The sequence below is a fragment of the Dermacentor variabilis genome, chromosome 1, assembly GCF_050947875.1.
Source record: "Dermacentor variabilis isolate Ectoservices chromosome 1, ASM5094787v1, whole genome shotgun sequence".
Classification (NCBI taxonomy): Eukaryota; Metazoa; Arthropoda; class Arachnida; order Ixodida; family Ixodidae; genus Dermacentor; species Dermacentor variabilis.
Genome location: NC_134568.1, coordinates 220,607,919 through 220,632,525, shown reverse-complemented (window position 1 = coordinate 220,632,525; position 24,607 = coordinate 220,607,919). Strand labels below are relative to the sequence as shown.

Here is a 24,607-nt window from a genome sequence, read left to right as displayed (position 1 = left end):
TCAATCAATCAATCAATCAATCAATTGTGCTTTTTTACTACAAAAGTATAGTTGCAATAGAGAGAAAACTTTCTGCGCGCTCATAGCGCATGTGCTTGTTTATTATGTTGGAACTTCTGTTATAACGTCACTCAATCAGCCAACCAACTATAGCGACAATTGCATTAACACGCCTTTTATGATTGTACTATGAAGGTATGCGAACGTAATTAGTGCTAAGCTCTATCGCTATAATTGCTTTCGCTCGCTAGTTGGCTTTGCTGCGAGGAGAACTGCTTTCAGAAGAACTGGCCACGTTTTGGCAAATCGGGGCGCGAGCTAAGCGCGAAAGCAAACGCCCACCTCTCTTCTCTCCTGCGGGGAGCACATACAGGGACATTGCATGCGATGAGCGCGTACGACGGGATTCGCGCGTGCTTTGTGCGCGTTAGTGCGTGGACGGACTGGCTCATGGTCCTGCGCTCTCCACGGGCGTCAGCATGATGGCGAACGGAGCCATCCGACAGAAAAGCCTGTCTGGTTGGGTTGAGCACAAAAAGTGGACGATCTTTAAGAGAAAAGATCCCCGACACGTCTGCGAACTGCAAAGCAGGAAAACCATGGCAGTCATCCCTGAGGATGTTTGGTTCGAAATCATGGAACTTCCTCGAGACTGTCTACGTTCTGAGCGCGATAAGTGCGAAGGAGAGCGTCTCAAAGGAGAAACCGAGAAGATCGCGGAAAGGCACGAAGTAGGGGTGGGCGAATATTCCAAGTTGCGAATACGTATCGAGTATTACACAGAAACTAGTCATATTCATATTCGAAAAGGAGCTATTCGGTATTTTTCGAATAGTCGAAACTAGCCAAATATTTTGCAACAGACTGTGGAAGTCTGGTTACTGTTCTCCGTCAGCTAAACAGAGTATCGGGAATTATCAGAAGCGTAAGAACGACAAATGTTTTCGAAGCAATGCAGAAACAAAATGGGTAGTGCAAGCTTCGTTTTCCATTTTGCGGTGGAAGTCCACATGACAACCCATGATTTTTGCTTTTAGTCTGCCATTTAGTATTTTTGGCAGTCCAGTCATGCAGGAGTTTTATGTTTTACGCTACAACCAGTGTTGTTTCCTTTGGAACGGTCCCTTCTACACGTGTCTACGGCACACGAGTGCTTCAGAAGCTCCCCCCCCCCCCACACACACAACTTTCTTTTTTTTTTTTCAGCAAACATTTATCTGGCGTTCTTGGAAACCAAGTCACACAGGAACCAGTCAGCCTATGAAAGCCTATTTGCGATAAGACTCTAATGTTGCTGAACTTTAGGCTATTCGTGCAGTCTCTTAATGACGATTTGTATTCTTGGATTCAAAAAGTGATCTTGTCTTCGTTGTACTAACAGTAGAGGCGCCGTGCCTAATTATAACGAAATAAATATTCCTGATCTAAACATAAATGTCTGCGTTTGGCTATTCGGTATTCGATTCGACATGCGTATTCCATTCGTACTCGAAAAGAAATTTCGATATTCGTCCACCCCTAGCCCGAAAGAACGTTTCCTTGGTTTTCCCCATCTTCACTTCAGCAGTAAATGTTATCTTCTGAGTCACTGCGCCCAGGTTTTTCTCGGTTCATTCGCGGTATAAAAATCTTAGCACCGCCAACACGGTCGACCTGAAAACAGCGCGCCGATGCGGCGACACTCACAAAGGAGGTGCGCGACAGGAGTGACGATGATGTGAATGACCAGCAGGAGGAGACCAGCAGCAGGAAGGTGCAGAGCAGGCAGCCGAACGCCGTCAGGAGGAAGTAGAGCTCGTGGCCCGGCATGCCGTACAAGTCCACACGGCTGTGTTTCGTGTAGTGCAGCATCAGGCCCAGGCAGATGGTCCCGAACACCTGCAGCGGTACACGTTTGACATTATTGATTCTTGTTGATTATTGATCCTGATTATTGAGCGCCATGAACTGAACCCCAGGAGCAGATTCAGAAGGGCCTTTGCCCCTTGCGATACGAGAGCTCACGACTTAAGCGTCGACACACACTAAAAGAGAGAGCGAGAGAGATAGAGAGAGAGAGAGATGGAGAGAGGGGGAAGGCAGGGAGGTTAACCAGAGGGGAAGATCCGGTTTGCTACACTACGCTGGGGAGAGAGGGTAGGGGGAGGTAAAGTGATAACAAACAAAGAAAGAAAGAAAGGAGCACAGACATACAATCACAGTCGGTCATTGTCGCCGCATACTGTCGCCGCATACTGTCACCGCATAGCACAGTAGCACTTGGAGCACTATAAATATCTGTTCAGGCTACAGTCGCTTGTCCAATTCTGATGCCTTTAAAAACTGCAACAGTGCCCTTGTCGCCCTCTGCTGCGATGGCTTGTGATGGCGGCATTTTAAAATAAGATCCTCTGTTAGAGGTATTCGATCGGTCAAAGCGCGCTATCGCGATTGCGAGCGATCGTCTCTGTAAATTATAGCGACGACAGTCACAGAGAAGGTGTTGAAGTGTCTCCTCGTTACCACAGTCATCACACGAGGCTCGTCGGCCTATCCGATTCGGAAAGCAAAAGACTTGGTGAAGGCCACCCCTAGCCACACACTGAGGTTTGCTTACATAGTAGCGTTCCCTGAAAACCAAACCCCTTCAAGCTACCCCGGTACTTCTTGCGCAAGTAATGATGAAAACGCACATGTTATGAATGCAGTTGGGTATAAATTTAAATACTGATGCTATACGATTGTATTCTTTAGCTTACAGTGAGCTCGTCAAAATACTTGAATACCCTCACGAGGCAATCAATGCTGTCTTTCTATTTCCCTTGTTTGCTTCCTCCTTTCATACATGCATGAATTTTACTTTGGTCAGCGTAGCGCCCCGGCTTTCTGTCTACCTTTTCAGCATGTTCCATCCCGACCAGACGGGCTTCCGTCAAAAACTGAACTTCTTCATACATGTACGTGGAATCGCGTGCATTAATAAAGCGACGTATTTTTCACCGTGCTCTAGATTTTCTTTCGCTTTGTAAATATCGCATGCGCTATGAACAATACTTCGGAACCGGGAACATATACTATTTTGTCTTTATTTTGTTTTTCAGAACGGCAGGTTTTTTTATTCTTTTTGCGCACATGTTTGTGTGTTCCGACGAAAAATACAATCGATCGAAAGTCCTTCCAGGACAGAGTGTAATATTTGTGTAATATTAATTGGTTGAATTAATCCTTTACTAAGGTTTCAGTTGGTGCTTTATACATGTTTTATTATTGCTAGAGCTTATATTGTGCTGGAAGACATGACCCTGACATCGTCGCCAGCAATAAGTGTAGAGTAATTTTCTTTTAGGCAAAATTTAGCGGACCTTAAGAGGAAGCTTTAGATCGGGCACAACTCCAACGCGGCCTATTCAAATACATGTAAAACGCAAAAACGTTTTTCTGAAATAACCCCTGGACCGATTTTAATGAATGTTGTTGCATTTTAAAGAGAGAAAGCTAAATTCTAGTGACTGTTGGAGGTGGAATTTCGATTTAGGGCTTGAATTTTTTTAAAAAGATTTTCAAAAATTCAGAAGTCTGAAAAAAATAGAAGCACGAAGTTTACAAACTAATACCTCTGCATCAAGAACAGATAGCGCGGTTCTGTAAATGGAATCCATTATATCATTCAAAGCGGACAAATTTAATAAGTCATTTTACATCTTACGTGAATTTGTTACGCTGTTTACGAGGGTTCTGCAAAAGTTGTAATTACATATTAATCAATTTTTTGAGATTCATGTGTAAGAAGTCAAATTTGTCCGCTTTAGATGTGCTATTAGGTACAATTCACAGAATTGCGATACCATTTTTTCTTGCTGAGTTATGGAGTTGTAAACTTGATAATTTCGTTTTCTGAAAATTTGCGATTTTTACCAATTTTTAAAAAGAATTGACGACCTAAATAAAAAATTCGACACCAACAGTCACTAGATTTTAAGTTTTTCTTTCAAATGCAACAAACTTCGTCAAATTTGGTGCAGTGGTTGCCGAGAAAAACGAATTCTCCTTTTACATGTATTTGGATAGGAGTACCCGAGCTAAAGCTTCCTCTTAAGATGGTGTTTGCTGAAGTGGACGACCCCTGGGACAGGCCTCTGTCCTGAAATAGGCATAAAATATCCAGATAATGTTGTTAAAAGACATTTACTTGGCATTGCTCAGAAGGTGCACAATCCTTTCGCGGCCTGAAAAAAAAGAAAAAGAAACACGCTATCGTCTGCTGCTTGTATATATTGAGCATCGGGCAAGTGGTTATCTCACGCAATGAACTCGTCCTCCGTGGAACAGCGGACCCATGGGCAATGCTTGATAACTCGAAATAGGCGGATTCCGTGGACCTCAGGCAGACTATCGCGTTCTGGCTGCAGCTGTGGCAAGGGATTGATTTAGAAGTCAGGACCGTTGTTTTGTAAAGTTCCATTTAATTTTCAAATCTTCTTTTCTTATCAGGCGGCTCGCAGAGTGGCCGACCCAATAACGGCGCCGTGTGAGCCACATCCGAGCCAATTAAGAACGGCGAAAGAGCATGAAAAATGAAATGTAACGTAAAAAATAAGGGCCTAGGGCACTCTCTTGGGCAATTCGCCGCTGTCAAATTCCCACGTTGCCTACTTTGATTGGCGGAAAGGGTGGCTATGTCCTCTTTGATTGGCTCATTAAAAAGAAAAGACAACTCTAGAAGCACGGCGAAATTGGAAGCAGTCTAATAATAGCAACCCAAGCTGAATTTGGCTGCAGCTGCGGTTAGAAAGTGCCGAATGTCGACAATACATTTGAAAGGAAAATTGGCAGTCACAACACACAGTACGTGACGGATGGTGCGGGTCGTCCCGGCACTTATGAAAGAAGAAATTTGGAGAAAAAGTGGAATATAGGCCGCTACCACCGGCACTACCGATTAGGGCATGCCGGGAAACAAGCTCGCACAAACGAAATTTGTGCTTATAGCAGAAGTTCGATGACCTCACGATTTATTTTAAGGAATAACAATGGCACTTGGGAAATGGGCGTCGTCCGAATTGGCTGAAACGGTGTCTCCTCAAGTGGTGCTTCACCATACATGCAGCCGCTGACGCAGCACGGTTGCCGCCAGCTCGCAAGAGCGTCAGCGACGGTAACGTTCTTAAAGGGAGTTGGTGGATGCCTATAGTCAGAAAGACAACTATTTGTTCAGTTTTTTTTTTACCCACAGTGTACGTTAGAAACTTAAAGCTTAACAAACTCGTTATTTGTTACTGTATGTTCTTTCTGTCTCTTCCGCTGCAGCTGCGTTTCTGCGTCTTGCTTTTCGCCTTGGGATATTTCTCCTGTTTTTCTATAGGCCATACAATTGCTAGAAACAACGATTGTGCGCGGGGCTCACATGTGAGCAGCGTTTGGTAGTTTTAGTAACGCTTAGTAAGCGTGAGTGGACGACCCGACTCTTGCCTAGCTGCGCGCAGCGAGTGCACATATAAGCCACGAAAGTGCCCGATTAACGCTAAACCATGCAGCAAATATCTAAAGGCAATGCACTCGGTTATTGTTACTATAACTGCAGCTGCGGAGGTATTGATGTTTGATGGAAGCCAGAGCACTTTGTTTTTTTATTTGCGCATACGCGTTTGTTTTATGAGCCCTGGCCGCAAACGCGAGCGGACAGAATGTATCACGCTCGCCAAAGAGCAAACAAATTATAATGGCGCGCCAAATGATTTCCTTCCTGATAGGTTTCCGAAGCGTGAAAGTGCTTATTTTATACAAGTACCTAAATATATAGTAATAAGCTTCAAAACGACAGGCCGCGTTGTTTACGTCGAAGACATGCCTAGCCTCGTATAACGCACTGCGGCTCCACGCTTTGTTCGCGCCTGAAGGGAGGCTCTTTGTTCCTCGATACATTCATCAAATCTTGACTGCTGCGTGCCTCATGTATTAGCGAGCATTGTGCTGCTGCTCCAGCAAGTGAAAAGCTTGCTAGTAGCGCACTATATTTTTAGACTTGGCGACTAATACAGGAAGTTTCTTAGTCAATTAATTCCAAACTTTCATTAATTTGACCTGGATATTAAGCAAACTGACGTGTCCTCACGAAAGTTTTGCATGTACATTTTTTATGCCTATGCTGCGGTGGCCACCACGGTTGTATTGACACGGGCCGCATTCACAAATCTTTTAGTTCGTATGATGCTCTTTGGAATTGGTCGTCCGCCATCGCGATTGGCGGAGGACCAATGCCAGCATCCGGATTCACTATAATTTTCTCTTACGGACAGTTCTAGCGTAAGGTGCCATGATTTGTACAACCGTGCGTGCCTGCGCACAGTGGGTGTTCTCTCTCACGCCTTACTTTCTTGCTTCCTTGCTTCCTTGTTCCTCATTGTAATGACGCAACCAACTATAGGGGATCGATGGAATATTCGCGCTGTCGGCAAGAGTGAATGGCGCAACAAGCAAATATAAACGGGGGGACTCCAAAGAACTTTTACGCCGGTACGAACTACGTGTAAGCACAATGCAGGCATGACGCGACGCTGACACCTTCAGTAAGCACTCGACATGGCACCCGCATAAGTGTCTAAGTGCATGTTAATTTGTTTTAAGCGCTGCATCAAGTCCGGCGTAGAACGCTACGAAATTAGAGGACTTACGAAAGCAGCAAAAGTAGCTCCCACGCTATCTGTTCGCTGCTTATGCGTGATTTGCCCAAAGACATTTCTTTTTATGTATTTTCGGAGCGCACTGTGGCCGCTGAGCTCAGTGTCGGAACCATGTTACCTCCTCGCACACTGGCGACCATATAGTGACTTTGTCATGTTTCAGCTTATGCCGAGGGCAGTCGCCGTCGTCATCATCATCATCATCATCATCATCATCATCATCATCTTATTTTATGTCCACTGCAGGACGAAGGCCTCTCCCTGCGATCTCCAATTACCCCTGTCCTGCACCAACCCTGTTCCAACTCGCAACCGCGAATTTCCTAATTTCATCGCACCACCTAGTCTTCTGCCGTCCTCGACTGTGCTTCCCTTCTCTTCGTACCCATTCTGTAACCCTAATGATCCAACGGTTATCTAACCTGCGCATTACATGAGCTGCCCAGCGCCATTCTTTTTTTCTCTTACCGTCAATTAGAATATCGGCTATACCCGTTTGCTCTCTGATCCAAACCACTCTCTTTCTCAAGGCCATGTCTAGAATTTTTCATTCCATCGCTGTTATCAAGCTCCTTTGTCAGTCTCCAAGTCTCTGCCCCATATGTCAGCACCGGTAAAATGCACTGATTGTACACCTGCAGCCAATGCGTGCGCAATTCGTGTGTGAGGTGCGATCGCTCGCTGCCTGTTATTGGGCGCACTCGACACAACTGTTGTGCGTAACGCCGACAGCGGGTCCCACCAATCTCCGTGCGCACGTGGCGCGCACAGCGGCCCCTTGCGTAACCAGCGGGGCCCGCAGCGCACTTCGGCGCAGCACCCGGGGACGCAACATTCAAGGTTGTCCGCTGCACGGCGACGCGCCGCCACCCCCACACCACCCGCGACACCGGAGCGCTAACAATAGACGTGACTAATCCCGAAGGCACCGCGCTTTCGATTAAAAGTTGCCGTAGCAACAGGAGTTGCTGTTGCGCCCAACAACGCGCCCTCAGCGCGCGCACACAGAAACGTAACCAGCGGCTCGGGCCGTCATGCATGGCGTAAGAGGCGACACGGGTCTCGCGTCGCGATTAACCTGCTAGCAAGCGCTGGCGGTTGTGACAGCCGGAGACAGGCACAGGCGCGACGTTACGTAAGTACAAAAAATAGGGGCAGATTATATGGGCGTTCGAGATAGCAGGAAGTGAGTACACGCGTTATTCCGGTCCCATGCCGGTGCATGTGTATACGTGCGCGTACCTTCATCCACGACCGAAAGCATCATGAAATATTGATATATTTCCAGACGGCAGCAGCAGAAAACCAGCCGTCGTGATTGTAGGCGATAGGTTACGGCAACGGAAGTTGCTGGGCTCGATGTCGCAGTTGAAGTGGGAGTTTTTTACCCACAATATACAAGCTGTCGTCAGTGCCTGTGTTGAATTTCTAATTATATCGCTAAATTTCCGTTTATATCAATAAAGCTAGTTTTATTCGGAAGAAAAGCACCTACATAATTTTCAATTATAGAGACGATTGCAGACGTGAACAGTTCCAGCGGCTGAAAGAGCTCCATAGTCGGTATAACACATGTTGCTGTAAACGATGTGAAACTGCAAAGGCTAGAATCTTGGTCGATACAGCGAGCCGTACTGGAAACATTCCTTTGTCTACTCTACGGCACAATATACTTAAACCTGTTAAAATAAACGGCTTATTAAACACTTTACCCGCCGTGGTTGCTCAGTGACTATGGTGTTGGGCTGCTGAGCACGAGGTCGCGGGATCGAATCCCGGCCACGGCGGCCGCATTTCGATGGGGGCGAAATGCGAAAACACCCGTGTGCTTAGATTTAGGTGCACGTTAAAGAACCCCAGGTGGTCAAAATTTCTGGAGTCCTACACTAAGGCGTGCCTCATAATCAGAAAGTGGTTTTGGCACGTAAAACTCCAAATATTATTATTAAAAACACTTTATTACCCTCCTAAATCTGTTTTGTTTTAATTATTACGCGTTTGTGAGACGTGAGCGTGAAAAGGACTGCGATGTCCCACCGACCAAGGTATTCGAGCTGCAAAGGAGTCAGTGCAGTTCAAAGGTTATGCGTAAGGAAACCAGCAGTTGACTGCCAAAGGAGCGGATGCAGGCCTGGCATGCCAAAAGCGTGCATTTTCCGGATTCCCTTGCGGGCGACGGTGGCAGTCGCGTTCTGCGGAGCTCTACACGAGTTTCCTCGGGAACACGTCCTGCCTAATGCGCGCTCGCACGGGACAGGCAGCGCGAACACTCTACGCAGTAGTGATCCTTGACCTGGTCAGAGGACGGTGCACCAACACATATTTCCAACACGAGAGAATGGACGACAGACAGAAAAGAAACACTCCGATGACCGGCTCACGCTCGCCGCACAGAAACGCGGAACCGGCCGACATGCCCATGAATGGCGCTTTACGGGCGCTGCGTTAGCAAACACGGCCACGCGGGCAATAAAGCATCCGCACGGTATAGGTGCTCTGGTCGCCCCTTCCAGTCGGCCCTTTGCATCGCTCTTACGGGGAAGGGACACTTGGCGGAATTGGCAGAGCAAGACCGAAGGTGCCCAAACTTCGAGCGATGCTATCTACGGTTGAAGCAGTGCATTGTTCTGCAAAGGGAATTCATACGGCTTTCTCTGGCAGTAGGTATATAAATATACCGCGCAAGTAAGTAAGTAAGTAAGTAAGTAAGTAAGTAAGTAAGTAAGTAAGTAAGTAGTAAGTAAGTAAGTAAGTAAGTGAGCGAGCGAGCGAGTGAGTGAGTGAATGAGTGAGTGAGTGAGTGAGTGAGTGAGTGAGTGAGTGAGTGAGTGAGTGAGTGAGTGAGTGAGTGAGTGAGTGAGTGAGTGAGTGAGTGAGTGAGTGAGTGAGTGAGTGAGTGAGTGAGTGAGTGAGTGAGTGAGTGAGTGAGTCTGTCTGTCTGTCTCCATCATCAGATATTACACAAAGAAGCAGAGCATTTAATTTACTTTATTGGTGACGAGTCTGTCTGTCTGTCTCCATCATTACATATTACACAAAGAAGCAGAGCATTTAATTTACTTTATTGGTGACAGTGACGTTCGCCACCTATGGGTTTGCGAATCGTAACATTATAATCATAAGAGGAAGCTTTAGATGGGGCCCAACTCCGATGCGGCCTATTCAAATACATGAAAAACACAAAAACGCTTTTGTGAGCTAACCCCTAGACCGATTTTAATGAAATGTGTTGCATTTGAGAGAGAAAGTTAAATTCTAGTGACTGTTGGAAGCGAAATTTCTATTTAGGGTTTGAATTTTGTTCAAAAATTTTTTAAAGAATTCGCAACTTCGAAAAAAAAAAATAGACGAACGAAGTTTATAAATTAATAGATATCCATCAAGAGCCTATAGCGCGGTTCTGTAAACGGCAACCATTAGATCATTCAATGCAGCCAAATTCGATACGTCAATTTATATCTTACGTGAATTTGTTTCGTTGTGTACAAGGGTTCTGCAAAAGATGTATTTCCATATGATTGAATTTTTTCAGATTCATGTGTAACATATCAATTTTGTCCGCTTTAGATGTACTATCATATACAATTCACAGAATTGTGATATAATGTTTTCTTGCTGAGTTACAGAGTTGTAACCTTGATAGTTTCGTTTTCTGAAAATTTTCGATTTTTGTCAATTTTTAATAAAAAATTGACTCGATTTTTGTCAATTTTTATTAAAACATTGACGACCTAAATCATAAATTCAGAACCAACAGTCACTAGATTTTAAGATTTTCTTTTAAATGCAACAAACTTCGCCAAAGTTGGTGCAGTGGTTGCCGAGAAAAACGAATTCTCCTTTTACATGTATTTAGATAGGAGCACCCGAGCTAAAGCTTCCTCTCAATGATACACTGAGGGGGAAACAAAAGGCACCTATAGCATTGTCTTTTTTTTTCGGAGGTAACACGATCCAAGGGCTGCACCGCAAGATTAGGGATGTGGTTCAAGACCTAGGTGCAGACGCTGCCACCAGGAAATTCACAAATCCACCCAGTTCCTTTAAAGCGCAGCTCTAGGCACCCGTTCCTGAGGCGAGCGTCGGCGTGACTGAGCGAACGAGCACAGCGAAGAATGAAAAAGTGAATGCGGAGAGCAGCGGTGGATGAGAGACGGCGATAGCGAAGAGAGTGCGAAGAGGAAAGCGGAGGAGGAGAACAGTGTGAAAGCGTGAGAAGAAAGACGTAGTCCCGCGCAAGACGGGATCTGTGGATACGATGGATACGAGATGGCACCAGAGTAGCGCGCGTCATCTGGGAGGTGTCTGCGGCAACTGCTGTGAATCGCGCCCACGCGTCACCCACGCGCTGCCTCTCGCGATCTCCCGATTAGCGATGCAGTCGCACCACACTTCGCCCCGTTTGCAAAATGCCGCACGAGACAGATTGTCCACGCCAGCCAATATATTGCGAAATGAAAACACTATAATCTGAGCTCAAATTTCGCATTAGAGAATATCGCAATCGTCGATGATTTTTTTTCCTTTCTTTTTTTCTTCTTCTTTTTCTCTTTCACCAAGCGCTAAAGGCAGTGAATGCTGCAAGTAACGTAATCGTGGATAGGAATCACTATATTTAACTTTTATTTTTTGCTTCCAGTTGGCCGGAGAGTTTGCAGCAGATTCTTGGTAATATGTCCATCATTGAAACACGTCAAATAAACACCGAGGGGAGCTGACAAGACATGAAACAGCGAAGCCAAAGAATATTGCATGGAGTCTTCTTGACTGTAGGGACACGAAAGATGACGACACAGATATCAATAAGCGTGCCTGCTGGTCGCATGCAAATACGCAGGGTGTAAGAATGCCCAGCTAACATTCATTAGCCAAACCGGCTGGATATATGGCTGAATAAAAAATAAATAAAAGAGATTTCCACTTTTCGCTGCCTATAGAAGCTCGGTAAATAGACCGTATTAGGTCTTCTGATAGCGCAAGCCGGAACGGCGGACACTAGAAGACACGAATATGCATACACGGTGTCCGCGTGTGTGTATGCGCTACCAGAATAGCTACGAAGTCATTCCAACAAGTCCATATTGCAGTTAACTCTCGTCAAAGGTATTAGATTGGATGGGTAGAGGACAAACCCGGCTCGCGCCTTCCCCCATCAGCATGTTAAACCCGCAAAAGGCCCAAATGTACCGACATCGGCTCCCCTCTGGCTGCCATCCACTTCTGGCAACACCACTTCTAGTACTCCGGATCTTCGGAGTGCTGGAGATCCATTAAGAGCCCCACTGCGAGGTCCAGAACCAGCCCCGGTCACGCGCGCAGTGGTATGACAACTTTTGACGAGGAAGTATACGCGCATAGGAGCATTCGCGTGGATTGCCTTGCCGTTGTGTTCTATGCAGCTGGTCAGGCCGCACGAGACAACAGCATGGCCTGGAAAGTGCTCATGCAAACGCAAAGGGTGGCAAGCATAGATTTCGAGCGATCGGCTGCTGTGAGGAGTACAACTAAATGGCCGCACCTGCAGGCGCTCCAGAACGCGACACATTCGGCGTAGCCCGGCGATGTGACCGTGTTGTGCCCGCCTCGGGGCCCACCCGAGATAGGCTGGCCCGTCTCGGTAGAAGGAACGGCATTAAGCTGGCCACGCACGGGCAACGAGGTCAATTACACATTCCCCTCCCCACTTTTACGACGGCTGGCGCCAGTCACTTACGTGGCCGCGGAAAATGTAACCGTTTTGCGTCTCCCTATAGTAATTGATTACCGTTGACAAGTCATTCTACGGGGCCCTCTGGGCTGTTTCCGGGTGACAGAGAAGCAACGAGGCATTCGGGCACAGCGGCTGCCCGCAGCCCGAGGGCTCCAGCATGCAAACATCCGTGCCTCGTGGGCGTGCGCTGGCCTGACCGAAATCGCTAATGAAGGGGGGAAAGAGCGAGCCTGAGAGAAATAAAAAAGCATATACGCTGAAAGAGGACAGATTTTGCCGTATATTCATTTACATTATCTTACTTACTTTACTTACCTTACTTTGCGTACTTACTTATTTTACTTACTTAATTACTTACACGGGTGTAGACATAAACGCGGTCTTGGACGGCAAAGATAAAAGCAGAAATGATATTCGTGACGTAGTTCCTGTCAACCGTACAGTGCTCAACACTCTTGCTCACAACTCACCCAAATCAAGGTATTGTTGTTTCAACAGCCTTCTTTCTTTCTTTCTTTCTTTCTTTCTTTCTTTCTTTCTTTCTTTCTTTCTTTCTTTCTTTCTTTCCTTCCTATTTTTTATTTTTTTTCAATTTTCGGATCATGCATAGATACCGCCATCTTCGGCTGCGACTAGAGCATTTTCTCAAGTTTATGCGAAGCGACGTAAAGGTAAAGCTCGGTTAAAACACCGTGCACTTAGTGCTAACTCCCTGATGAATATAGCACGCCGGTTTGTTTATGCGCGCGGAGAGCGGCGATCGAGGATGCAGCCCAGTCACTGCGTGGAAGATGAATAAGCCAGCGGAGCCGGCACAGAGGCACGGACAGTGGAAGCGGCCGCGCCAACACTGATGTTGTTGTACTTCTTCCTTTTTTTTATCAGTCAGGAAAGTACGACGGCAGCGCGAGGCCACCAGGGCCTGTTTATTCTGAAAGCGGAACAAGACGGGCGGCCGGATGCGTGGCGCAGCTCCATTTTGGTGGCGGGCCCAGGCGCTGCCGCCAAACCCTGCGGCTTAGCAGCAGTCTACGCGTACCGGGCATTGCGCGAACCGAGGAGGACGTAGCGGCGTTAAGCGCGGCGACTGACCTAGGTCGCGGGCACCCGTGCTCGGTTCGCGGGTGCCCACAGCACACAGACACGCAGCCAGAATTTGTGTTTGTTTAAAGCGCTTGAACGAGCCATAAATCGTACCGCGGCTTGCAGAATTGCCTCTGAAGACGAAACATCGTTCGAAGAGAAGTATTTTTGCAATGGCGAGACGCCGGGTCAGAGTTAACCTAATTTTATGCCGGGACGCTGCGACCTCGACGAAGAAAATGGTCAGAAGTCGGCTATTTTTGCAGCACCAAAAATCCAGTCGAAGATATTTTCTAATCTTTACTAGGTATGCTATACTAGCGCTTGCTACGCAGGAAAGAAACAACTCAGAAAAGTAAAAGGTATAGACAGCCTCGAAACTCCCAGTTCACTGGACTTGCTCAGTATTTACACTACATACGTGTATGTCTGCCCAGTTGTTATGTTACCTCGGACGAGGCACTTGATATATTCAAAAACCAATAAAGTGTTAGCTTCGGCTAGTTGGTTAAGTTCCGCGCTCAAAACGGCGCTAAGGACACGGATGAGAGCAGAGACCGCGCAAACCTAGGGCAATGAGAAAAATGTAAAGAAACATGTACAAAACCTATGTCGTTCACATTGGTTGTTATACAATATATCTGCAGTATAATATACAGCAGGGTACTGGTTTGGGCTAGTTCGTTACAATTCATGATGAATGTTATTTGCGCACCACTTGGAACGAGGACTGGGGAACACAAGCGCAGGGTCATACAAAGCAAAGAATACGAACGCAAAGTGCCCGTATATAGCATTAATACCTCAATAGCAACACTCTTTAAGTTTCCAAGCTCCTTTGGAATGAGGGTTTCTCTTAACCACTCGAAAGGCGTCTACAAAACACCTGCAACCAGCCATCAGCTTAGAAAGTGGGATTTCACGAGCTGCCAGCAGTGGTTTCAACAAAATATTATTTCAGAGCTGTGTCGCCAAAAATAAGATTGCATTAAATCGCGATAAAGACAAATGTAGGCAACGGTTGCAAATGAAGAAACAGAGAAAAGGTCAACTCTGTGGAACCTGACGCACAGCCTTTGTCAAAAGTGCGCAGGCCTAGTTGCGCGTGACTACAGCAGCTGCCTAGGCGTAGGGTGCACGACATTTCGGTGGTATTTTTTTTTTTTTTTTTAGGCTCTACGGGGAAACGATTTCTCATTGCGGTCCAATGAGCGCCCGAACATTGAGTCGGCACCTTTTTCTGTTCTGGCTCACTATACCTATCAGAACGCGCAGTGATATACAGCACCACGAGGGACACTGCAAGAGAGGTTGTTTAGAACATTGGGGGGAGGGAGAGGGTAGGGGGGGGGGGGGGCGTGAGTAGTCGTTTGTGAGGCAACGCTTAACATTGGAGTTGGCCTGGCGCTCCAGCGTGGCGATTGCAGCGGCGTTTTCATTTTTGACCTTGAGATTGCTATCGTATGTACTGTGTAAAACGATAGCACAGTGAGTGGAATATCGCATTACCGAATTTTATATTTTATATATAGATGAACGAGAAGAAAGGAAACCGAGGGGCCTGATTTTTATTAGTCATATCATGAGAAGCCAACAAACAATGACACCAAGGAGAGCATAGAAGAAATTAATTGCAGTACTTAACTGAAGAAATGACAAATAAATGGAAATGAAAGTGGATGGAAAAACAACTGGCCGCAGGTGGGATACGAACCCATGTCTTCGCATTACGTGTGCGATGATCTTACCAATAGAGCTACCGCAGCGCCGTTTTCCCATCCATTTCCTGGGGTACTTATGTGTATCTACTAGAACTAACCACGGGAGTGTTAGCCAGTGCCATTGCTCATGAACTATTTATTTATTTATTTATTTATTTATTTATTTATTTATTTAACGTACTGGGGGGGGGGGGGGGTGCGCTACTATGATGAACGTCTGCTAGCAACTACAAGAAACGAGAACTGCAAAAGGCAGCGTTGACAAGATTCGGACGTTTTTACGGAGACACGTAACCTTCGGTATTTCCAGTACAACCTCTATTATTGCACTTTACCTTATCAGACCATGACCCCTTGCACCTATAAGTACACGCCCTCGCTTCACGTATCGGAGGATATAGTTTTAATTGTGCTACAATTAACGTATTAACCAATTACACTTTGCGCGAACCCCAAAGGTCCGTACCTCTTTTCCGTAAGGACTAAAGTGCAGTACTTGCGGCGCACACATCGTGGTATCTGGACCCACTCAGAGCAGCAGCACGGATCAATTCGCAATTACGATCCAATGCACCACTTTCGTGTGCCGTGTGGCCTTCACAGGCGCAATCGGGCATATTTACACCGCATTCGGCTAAATGTTGCAAATACTAAATACTAAAATAAAAGATCCACCGCCATTGTGGCCTGCGTGAAACGACGGGTAGACATCGGCCACTTAATCTGCGCTTGCAAGCTATTTACATTAGGAAGAACATCCCTAATGTCCACGCTGAATATTCGACAAAGAATGTCATCATCCCTTGACTTACGCCACGTACTCACTTGGCCCATGAGCTAACGCTGCCTGCGCATCGCGAGCAACGAACGCACTTTTAAACTTACTTAGATAAACTTGTTTCAATGAGATAGTTTGTCGTGTTTTTTGGTGCGTGTCTTGCGTATCTTTGGCGTTCACTGTGCAAATAATTTCATTTTTCATCGTTCCCATCTGGAATACGATGCTAGGCGTGCCACCACTGCAGGCAAACCAATCCAGGATTTATTAAAAGATGTGTCTGTTATACTCGCTGACCTAACTAAAATATTTATCAACTAGATCCACATGTTAATTTTCAACTTCCTCCTTACCAATTCAAATATATGTGTAGCATACGTGCAGGTGAAACACTGATTTCTTGACTTGTATTCTCCTATGTCTTTATTTTTCCTCGTTGTTGTAAGCACGCAAGTACCATATGCGCTATATGTTCTAGCTTCTGTTGCCGAGTCAGAAGCATGTTAAGTATGATGGCCCTGTACGTATTGCAATTGCATACATGCACCCAGTAACTAACACTGTAAACCGCGTTTTTACTGATTCGTTCACCCGCCGTACTTGCAACGGCATTTGCCTAACCCCTAGCACGATCACTTCGTTGTCTCCATATATATTACCTTGGCTGCTTGTATTTCGTGTACCAGTACTCACCTGCTGCTGTTGATTGTATTGGCCTCTAGTATCGGCCCTCTCAAAATGTCTATTACATAGTTGCGCTTCGGAGCCTCCAACTTAATGTTGCAAACAAAGGTGATTCCTGGTGAACTCTTCCCGAGCATCACAGGAAGCGGCCATCACGGTGGCCCCACGTACACCGATTCCACTTGCTCTGCTTATTGGATTAAGCCCTGTCCCCCCCTGCTTAACCTTATATTTCCCTTTCACCCTCATCCAGTGTAGAGCGTAGCCGACCGCGCTAGTTAAACTCCCTCCCTCCCTCTGGCTAATGCCTCTCCTAAAACGGAGAAGATGTGAGGACAAAAATGCAGCCTTTGCCAAGAGTTTTGAAGCTATTTTACCTGTGACCAGATCTTTCGTCTGGCTGCATGCGGGGGCTGCGCCAGGCAGATCGTTCATTGGTGCGAAGCACTGGCCCGAGACTAAAGAGTGACGGGACTCGTCAACCTCCTAAACTTTGGAGCGCCAGGCTCGTAGAGTGACGAGACTCGACAACCTCGTAAACTCTGGAGTGCCAAGCTCGCTAGAAGACTCCGACGATAGGGCCTGACGACAGATCGTGTCACCCGAGGAGCGGCCTCTTATACTTTTGAAGATGGTTGTATGTGCGCGAACAGCTGAAATTTTACCCCGATTGAATGCGACTGTTTGGTTCGTTTGAGCCTTCAGGTTCATTGCGTTTGCACCATCAATGGGTTCATCGCGTACGTTCCGAAAAGAAAAAAAAACGTACCAAGTTTGCTAGACAGAAGCTTATCTAGAAAGAAGCACAAAAATACATTTGGTAATTGAGTTAAATAGCCCGACATTTTTTTTAACCTCTAAACCATGTAGGAGAGCAGTCAATAGAGAAATCGAAACTTTATAACGAACAGCAGCCTCCCTCTCGCCCATATTGGAGAAGTGGAGGAGGCGGGCGAAAGTGACAGCTCGCGACAGAACAAAGAACATTCGCTCGAAGGCGACCAATCTTCAAAGAAATGCAGTAACATAAGCCTCGCTAGGAAAGAGCTTCATTGGTTCCTAGAAAGCATCGATACATTGATCCTGCATACTCGTCCAATGGCCTCTGCTACCCTTGTTGAACTATAAGAACAAAGGACTGAAGCGAAGAAGAGGAAAAGACATTGGCAGAAGCACGGCCCAGAACGCGAGCCGGTGAGCGATTTCTTTCGTGCGGTCAGAAATCCCTCGCGCGACTCGCGGTCACAGCCGCGACCACTGGACCCAGCGCGCATGTGGGTCCCGCGGCTGCGAGGCCCCGTAAGAGGAACAGAAAAGAGAGAGCGGCCGCTCACGGTCTCGGAGACGCGCAGCAGTCCGGGAATGCTGCAGCAGTCTTCATTCTTGACGCTGATCCTGGTCACGGTGCGCGTGTGCGACATGTCGGCGGATGACGGCTTGACTCAGCTTAAACGAGTGGGGACAGTTCTTTCTTCCTCGCTCTACGCGAACCGAGCGGTGGAATCGTTGCGGCGAATGGGGATCAACGATGCACAAGCGTCCCGACAACGAGAACGTTCGAAACGAACGGCGAACAAAACACACTGCGCCCACTTCCGCAAGCAGGTCCGGTATGGAGCGCGCGAGGCGCGAGGAGGCCAAGCGGCAACGCCTCGCCCGGTGCCCGCGTGTGGCGCACTTGAGAGCGGTGCATACTTGCCCCCCTCCCGCCATCACTTCCCCTCTCTGGCTGCGGGCATTTCGCAACAGGGCAGCCATTCAAGGGATGAGTATGCGCTTTTTGCTTTCCCACCCGCGGGAGGGCCCCCATCCCGCCGTATACGGCGCAAGAAGGTCAAACGTCGGAGCGCCGCTCCGCCACTTCATGCGTGCATGCAGCTTGCGAAACTCGACGCTATGTCGCCTCCTCACCCCGCCAACAGCGAGGGCGGAATGAGCTACGCTTATTGTTTCTGCTTCACAGAATAAGAGCGCGCCTCGGCAGCTTTCGCTTTCGTTGTTTGCATGGGACCGCGGAGGCCTGACAGCGCCTGGACATCTGCGGCGCACCTGGCGCCGCCAACGACGACGCAGCGGCCAGCTTCGACTCGGGCCCGCGCAAAGTGGCCCAGGTTGAGCGGCGCCCAGCGACTGCGCTCAGCAACGGGCTAGCAAGGAGGGATTATTGCGCGAACGGACCGGGCCGCCTCTATGATGGCATCCGCACACGCCACAGAAAATGCTTCTTGCAGCAGGCGAATAACCGCCGTCTATAGAGGGCGCGAGACACCGCGGGTCACGAAGAAATCCCCGAGGTCAATCGCGCAGATCGTCCGACATTGTAAGCTACTGGCCTGCGCCTTGATAGCGTACACGTCACCTAATGTTTCTGCACGTGCACGAACTATATGCAAGAGGCGGCCAGCGCAGACGTCTCATATTTCCGCAGTCTGGAAACCACTGGTCCCATCCACGTAGAGGAGATTTAGCCACATGAAGTGTTTTCAGTCCCATACAGCACAGGTGAAAGGCATGGTTTGTAACGATAAAACTGAGGAGTGAGGGATAACAATGTTGACTATAATGGTGATCAATACTTACGGTTTACATATAAAGAAGCAGACAAACATGCACACGCAAAAATTGGTTTGTGCGAAGAATGTCATTAAGGTTCATAATTAGTCAACTGACTTTAACGCACCCGAGTTCCATTCTATTAAGTGCTGATGTGTAGGGAGTTGGTGTACCATGTTATAAAATGTAAAATCAGAGTGAAGAAGAAGAAGAAGAAGAAGAAGATGAGAGAGAGAGAGAGAGAGAGAGAGAGAGAGAGAGACGGGGCCAGCGACTAGGAATGCGACAAAGAAGCCATGGCCAACTGTTGCGCTTTCCTTGTCGCATTTTTTTTACTGTGTCTTCGCCTTTTTCATCTCTCTCTCTCTTCTTTTAAGATTAATTCCATACTCGATTACAAAATGCTCAATAACCAAAACTTTTCAATTGACCCGGCGCTACTGAGTAATGAAGTGGCTCAAGTAAGTATCCAAACTTACAGCCATGTATCGAGTAAAGTAATGCCTTGTGTCTTCTCATTCCCAAGTCAGCTGTAATTCGAACCGTATCATCAATCTGGAGTGTTTACAGTCTCCTCAGCAGTTATGTTTGATACATAACCCATCTATGAAGGTTCGACATGGTGCCGATAAATATCATATATTGTTGGTGTCACACCATCTGTTCAGTGATATCAGAAGGAGACATCAGAGGTATAGGGCTCGATGAAGTATATTACGAATGGTAAAGCATACATGAAAGACACGAACGAAAGGAAGACATGTCCTTCGCACTGCGTTACGATTCACAATGTCGAACCAACCAGCCCCAGTTTCCATCCTTGTCGACATGTATAACTACGTTCAACGTTTTATCGTTGTTGTTCTTGCAGTCCTGCATCACTCCAATGAAAGGACATTTGAGGGTATGCCTGCTGAATTGCACTGGTTTTGTGCAGAATCAGTATCTTTAACGTGTACTGAGAAACAATGAAGCCTGGACTATAGTCTCCACTGAAACTTACAATATCACCAGGTTTCTTAATACTTTTCATTGAAGGACCCTGGTATCACCATCTTTTTTCCCGGGCCGAATAACCGGGATTCGATCCCGATTCCGTCGTGTCGTCCTCCGTGTCGTCCTCACCGCCGTTGTCACGCCGTATTCGTCATCGTCGTCGTTGATGTCGTCAGGTCAGCTATCACTGCTGCGGATGCCAATGAAAGCTTATTCTTTGAGCGGCGTTCTTAATTTTTTTCCCGTGTAATTGATATATGCGAAATTAATGCGTCTGAAACGGGGAAACGATTATCATATTGCTACGACATGATCCGGGCGAGAAGAGGAGGAAGACGTTAGCTGGCGCAGCCTCGGGACGCCATCTTGACTTAACAGACCTCCAAATTGAGTTCGAGGACATATTTCTGAATCATGCTAAACTGTTACCAAGGCGAGATTTAATTAATATCTTACACGACCACCTATACCAACTAACCACTGAAAATGTAATAGCCACTGACGCTTCTGTGTGCAATGAGAAGGCGGGAGTGGGGATCTTTCCTGAATCTCTACAGTGGTCTTACTCGCTTCGCCTTCCCGATTTCACACCTATATTTCAAGCAGAATTATTAGCGATTATACTAGCGTTACGAAAACTTCCACAAAACGACCCATTAGCTGTTATTGTGACCGACTCGCTATCTGTATGTGCAGCACTGACTGCATCTTTAGATCATCATCATCATCATCATCAGCCTAGTTACGCCCACTGCAGGGCAAAGGCCTCTCCCATACTTCTCCAACTACCCCGGTCATGTACTAATTGTGGCCATGTTGTCCCTGCAAACGTCTTAATGTCATCCGCCCACCTAACTTTCTGCCGCCCCCTGCTACGCATCCCTTCCCTTGGAATCCAGTCCGTAACCCTTAGTGACCATCGGTTATCTTCCCTCCTCATTACATGTCCGGCCCATGCCCATTTCTTTTTCTTGATTTCAACTAAGATGTCGTTTACCCGCGTTTGTTGCCTCACCCAATCTGCTCTTTTCTTATCCCTTAATGTCACACCCATCATTCTTCTTTCCATAGCTCGTTGCGTCGTCCTCAATTTCAGCAGAACCCTTTTCGTAAGTCTCCAGGTTTCTGCCCCATATGTGAGTACTGGTAACACACAGCTGTTATACACTTTCCTTTTGAGGGATAGTGGCATCCTGCTGTTCATGATTTGAGAATGCCTGCCAAACGCACCCCAGCCCATTCTTATTCTTCTGGTTATTTCAGTCTCATGATCCGGATCCGTGGTCACTACCTGCCCTAAGTAGATGTAGTCCCTTACCCCTTCCAGTGCTTCGCTACCTATCGTAAACTGCTGTTCTCTTCCGAGCCTGTTAAACATTACTTTAGTTTTCTGCAGATTAATTTTCAGACCCACCCTTCTGCTTTGCCTCTCCAGGTCAGTGAGCATGCATTGCAATTGGTCTCCTGAGTTACTAAGCAAGGCAATATCATCAGCGAATCGCAAGTTGCTAAGGTATTCTCCATCAACTTTTATCCCCAATTCTTCCCACTCCAGGCCTCTGAATACCTCCTGTAAACATGCTGTGAATAGCATTGGAGATATCGTATCTCCCTGTCTGACGCCTTTCTTTATAGGGATTTTGTTGCTTTCTTTGTGGAGGACTACGGTGGCTGTGGAGCCGCTATAGATATCTTCCAGTATCTTTACATATGGCTCATCTACACCCTGATTCCGTAATGCCTCCATGACTGCTGAGGTTTCGACTGAATCAAACGCTTTCTCGTAATCAATGAAAGCTATATATAACGGTTGGTTATATTCTGCACATTTCTCTATCACTTGATTGATAGTGTGAATATGGTCTATTGTTGAGTAGCCTTTGCGGAATCCTGCCTGGTCCTTTGGTTGACAGAAGTCTAAGGTGTTCCTGATTCTATTTGCGATTACCTTAGTAAATACTTTGTAGGCAACGGACAGTAAGCTGATCGGTCTATAATTTTTCAAGTCTTTGGCGTCCCCTTTCTTATGGATTAGGATTATGTTAGCGTTCTTCCAAGATTCCGGTACGCTCGAGGTTATGAGGCATTGCGTATACAGCGTGGCCAGTTTCTCTAGAACAATCTGACCACCATCCTTCAACAAATCTGCTGTTACCTGATCCTCCCCAGCTGCCTTCCCCCTTTGCATAGCTCCTAAGGCTTTCTTTACTTCTTCTGGCGTTACCTGTGGGATTTCAAATTCCTCTAGGCTATTCTCTCTTCCACTATCGTCGTGGGTGCCACTGGTACTATATAAATCTCTATAGAACTCCTCAGCCACTTGAACTATCTCATCCATATTAGTAACGATATTGCCGGCTTTGTCTCTTAACGCACACATTTGATTCTTGCCTATTCCTAGTTTCTTCTTCACTGTTTTTAGGCTTCCTCCGTTCCTGAGAGCCTGTTCAATTCTATCCATATTATAGTTCCTGATGTCCGCTGTCTTACGCTTGTTGATTAACTTAGAAAGTTCTGCCAGTTCTATTCTAGCTGTAGGGTTAGAGGCTTTCATACATTGGCGTTTCTTGATCAGATCTTTCGTCTCCTGCGATAGCTTACTGGTTTCCTGTCTAACGGAGTTACCACCGACTTCTATTGCGCACTCCTTAATGGTTCCCATGAGATAGTCGTTCATTGCTTCAACACTAAGGTCCTCTTCCTGAGTTAAAGCCGAATACCTGTCCTGTAGCTTGATCCGGAATTCCTCTAGTTTCCCTCTTACCGCTAACTCATTGATTGGCTTCTTGTGTACCAGTTTCTTCCGTTCCCTCCTCAAGTCTAGGCTAATTCGAGTTCTTACCATCCTATGGTCACTGCAGCGTACCTTGCCGAGTACGTCTACATCTTGTATGATGCCAGGGTTCGCGCAGAGTATGAAGTCGATTTCATTTCTAGTCTCACCATTCGGGCTCCTCCACGTCCACTTTCGACTAACCCGCTTGCGGAAAAAGGTGTTCATTATCCGCATATTATTCTGTTCTGCAAACTCTACTAATAATTCTCCTCTGCTATTCCTAGAGCCTATGCCATATTCCCCCACTGACTTGTCTCCAGCCTGCTTCTTGCCTACCCTGGCATTGAAGTCGCCCATCAGTATAGTGTATTTTGTTTTGACTTTACCCATCGCCGATTCCACGTCTTCATAAAAGCTTTCGGCTTCCTGGTCATCATGACTGCATGTAGGGGCATAGACTTGTACCACCTTCAATTTGTACCTCTTATTAAGTTTCACAACAAGACCTGCCACCCTCTCGTTAATGCTATAGAATTCCTGTATGTTACCAGCTATTTCCTTATTAATCAGGAATCCGACTCCTAGTTCTCGTCTCTCCGCTAAGCCCCGGTAACACAGTACATGCCCGCTTTTTAGCACTGTATATGCTTCTTTTGTCCTCCTAACCTCACTGAGCCCTATTATATCCCATTTACTACCCTCTAATTCCTCCAATAACACTGCTAGACTCGCCTCACTAGATAGCGTTCTAACGTTAAACGTTGCCAGGTTCAGATTCCAATGGCGGCCTGTATCTTTAGATACAAGAATTCAAAGAACCTTTCGTTCGATGGTACCTCCGTACTTACGGAAAGTATGTTTGCTTTGGGTACCGGGACATCATGGGTTACACTTGAATGAAATGGCCGATTCACTCGCACGAGCATCCCTCAACGGCCCTATCATATCTGTTTTGCCGACATCAGCTTATGTCACCGCGGCTAGGTACAGAAATTTCGCTATATCCCAAAACTCTGCAACATCCATACTAACACCGTCTTCTGATTTCCACCATCTTGGCTTCCCATGGAATAATAATTGGCGTCATTCAAGACAATTGGAAGTTTCTTTTACGAAATTGAGATGTTGTATACCTCCTCTAAATTTTTACTTACACAGGTCTGGTCTCGCTTTGTCCCCTCTATGTTCTTTTTGCAGTGCACCTGAAACTATCGAACATTATTTTCCATCCTGCCGCCGCTTTGTAAGACAAAGAAAATTATTAGTACACTCATTCATCAAACTTGGGCTATCGCTAACCTCACCAACCAGTCTTTCTTTTGGTGCGACCTCACTGAGATCAAGCCACAGGGATGCTTTTCTTGCAATTTACAATTTTATTAGAGATACCAAAAGAGTACCTTGCTGACTTTCTCAAATTATCAATATTTTCTATTATTTCATTTATTTACGTTAACTTATTTTATCAAAATTCTTCACAATATTTTCATCACACGTCTAAATTACAGTTCTAGTCTCACGCTCAACAATTTAAATCTAGTTTGGCTTTACTGCTAAGCATACGAAAAACCGCCTGCTTCTTGGCCAATCCCCCATAGTGGGTATGCGCCACTGTCTGGGACACGAGACAAGACAAGACAAGACTTC

At 46.5% G+C, this 24,607-nt stretch overlaps 1 protein-coding gene across 2 annotated transcripts in view; it reads right to left on the bottom strand.

Annotated features, from left to right (window-relative positions):
- The window catches only part of LOC142557539 (protein singles bar-like), a 49,249-nt gene that overhangs the window by 3,885 nt on the left and 20,757 nt on the right, over window positions 1-24,607 (bottom strand). The window contains exons 1-2 of one of the 2 annotated variants that reach the window (XM_075669471.1): window positions 17,970-18,439; window positions 1,687-1,878 (exon numbers count right to left, since the gene is read on the bottom strand). In XM_075669471.1, the coding sequence (XP_075525586.1) occupies window positions 1,687-1,878; window positions 17,970-18,056 (279 nt within the window). In that variant the 5' untranslated portion in view covers window positions 18,057-18,439. Of the gene's footprint in view, window positions 1-1,686; window positions 1,879-17,969; window positions 18,440-24,607 lie in introns of those variants that run through there. The other variant, XM_075669462.1, reaches the window with a different exon arrangement.